Genomic DNA, 1,817 nt, shown 5'->3' on the forward strand with positions numbered 1-1,817 from the left:
AATAATTAGGTTACCAAAATCCAGCGCAAACCGTAAATGGCGATTTAGTTTAATCTTAATCTATTTGCATCTATGATTGCATATCATAACGGTCGTATAATTCCCGTATTATTGGTCATTATTTTATTCTTTTCAAAGGAAGAACTCTGTTTTCCTGTCATATTCTTGACGAGATCTTATATGTTAAACACACACAATGCAAAAACGTATATAATACGTATATTTTGCAAAATTTTTTAGCATATTGGCTAAAATTATCTTAAATAATGATTTCGAGGAGATACTGAATTATTATCTATTTCATTATAAAAATGTTTGTTTAGGTTTACTAACTGATGAGATACACGTACATAATATGTACATTTTTAATTTTTTTTTTTAAGATTAACATCTCCCTCGCTTTCAGAGGACGCATTTTGTCGGTCCATTTGTTAAGAGACTCGCAATTGTGTCGAAGTTCGATAAAACAAATGATTCAATGGTCACAGTTTCGAATATAAACAAAAACACAAAAACATACCAAAGTACAGAATAAATGTGACGTATGTCAATCTTAAATATATTCTCAAACGTCTAACTTCTATTATCGCGATTACCCCATCCGCGACGATGCATATCTTTATATTCATCCATTGCACGCTTTTGTTCGAGATATTCGGGATCGTCTTTCTCTTCCATCTCCTCCTTCAAAACGGCTTCACTGTCCTCATTATTTGCGCTTGTATCTTTGTTCGTCATATTTTGTAAACACTGAGAATTCGTTGCGTTATGCTGCGATGGATCGGGCCAGCTAAAATAACACCACAAATTCCGTGTTTTATCACTGATTTTTCTTTCTGTTCTTCTCAGGTTTTAATAAAAAAGATGTTCGTTGAATATAATATTCACTTACTCTCCATCCTTGACTCTTTGCTCGTAGAACTCTTGTACCGTTAAGACTGGTAAACTTGGGTAGCCTGCTCCAAAAACTTTCTTTTGAACCTCGTCACGCGTAATGATAATAGGTTGCAGTTTTGGAGCTGCCGTTTTTTGCTTTTGAGTCTTTTGTGATTCGAAAGTATGCATTGGTTCCATTGCCTTCATGTTCTCCAAAATCGCTTTCTCTGTTTTCAACAAGTTTAAATCTTCGACAATTCGGACTGCATATAACTTTACAAGAGTGACAAAATATTCTCTCTTGATTTCGTCATCAATATTTGGATTGTCTAAATTTTTTTTTAAAGTATCCAAACGAGATTCCAAATCCTTCTCCTGTTGATACCTTTGTAACTTTACATTTCTACGAAGTACCTGAAACAGGCGGAATCAGAATATACTTTAGCTCTGTAACAATTTATGATTATGTGTTAAAAAGAGCCAACCATATTCTCTAACATCCTTGATGACGATTCTGGTGTATTTTGATTATCTCCTGCTTCCTTCTTCTCATCGGTTGAATCAATTTCTGGTATTTTAACATCAGTCAGACCATATACCTTTAGTCGCTTTAAAAAATCTACAAAGTAGACTTCCGCTACTTTAACCAAATGCATCCTATCATCGGTACCGCATATCTGATTGGTAAGCTTGCCCAACAGAGCCGGTAATAAAAAGTATTTGATATTTTCTGTAGCTACTTCCTCGAAAGTTTCGTTATCGCTAAACATGTCCACCATAGACACCAGTCTCGTTGCATCTTCAAACATGTGCATTGCCCGTTTTACGTCCAACTGCGACAAGAAAAGACAAAGTATTATAATCTATGTTGCAAAGAGAGAAAAGTCCTACTTAATATAGAAATCAATTTTGTATGTGTGTACGTGTGTGTGTGTGTGTGT

The 1,817-nt window shown here is 34.7% G+C and overlaps 1 protein-coding gene across 1 annotated transcript in view; it reads right to left on the minus strand.

The window, feature by feature from the left end:
• Positions 1-281: 281 nt before the first annotated feature.
• The window catches only part of LOC112451874 (immunoglobulin-binding protein 1b), a 2,394-nt gene continuing 858 nt past the window's right edge, over positions 282-1,817 (minus strand). Inside the window, exons 2-4 of the mRNA XM_025011779.1 lie at positions 1,362-1,709; positions 893-1,290; positions 282-790 (exon numbers count right to left, since the gene is read on the minus strand). Of these exons, the coding sequence (XP_024867547.1) occupies positions 574-790; positions 893-1,290; positions 1,362-1,709 (963 nt within the window). The 3' untranslated portion in view covers positions 282-573. The remainder of the gene's footprint in view (positions 791-892; positions 1,291-1,361; positions 1,710-1,817) is intronic.

This window comes from Temnothorax curvispinosus, unplaced genomic scaffold, assembly GCF_003070985.1.
Source record: "Temnothorax curvispinosus isolate PA1 unplaced genomic scaffold, ASM307098v1 QBEX01002722.1, whole genome shotgun sequence".
NCBI classification, from domain to species: Eukaryota; Metazoa; Arthropoda; class Insecta; order Hymenoptera; family Formicidae; genus Temnothorax; species Temnothorax curvispinosus.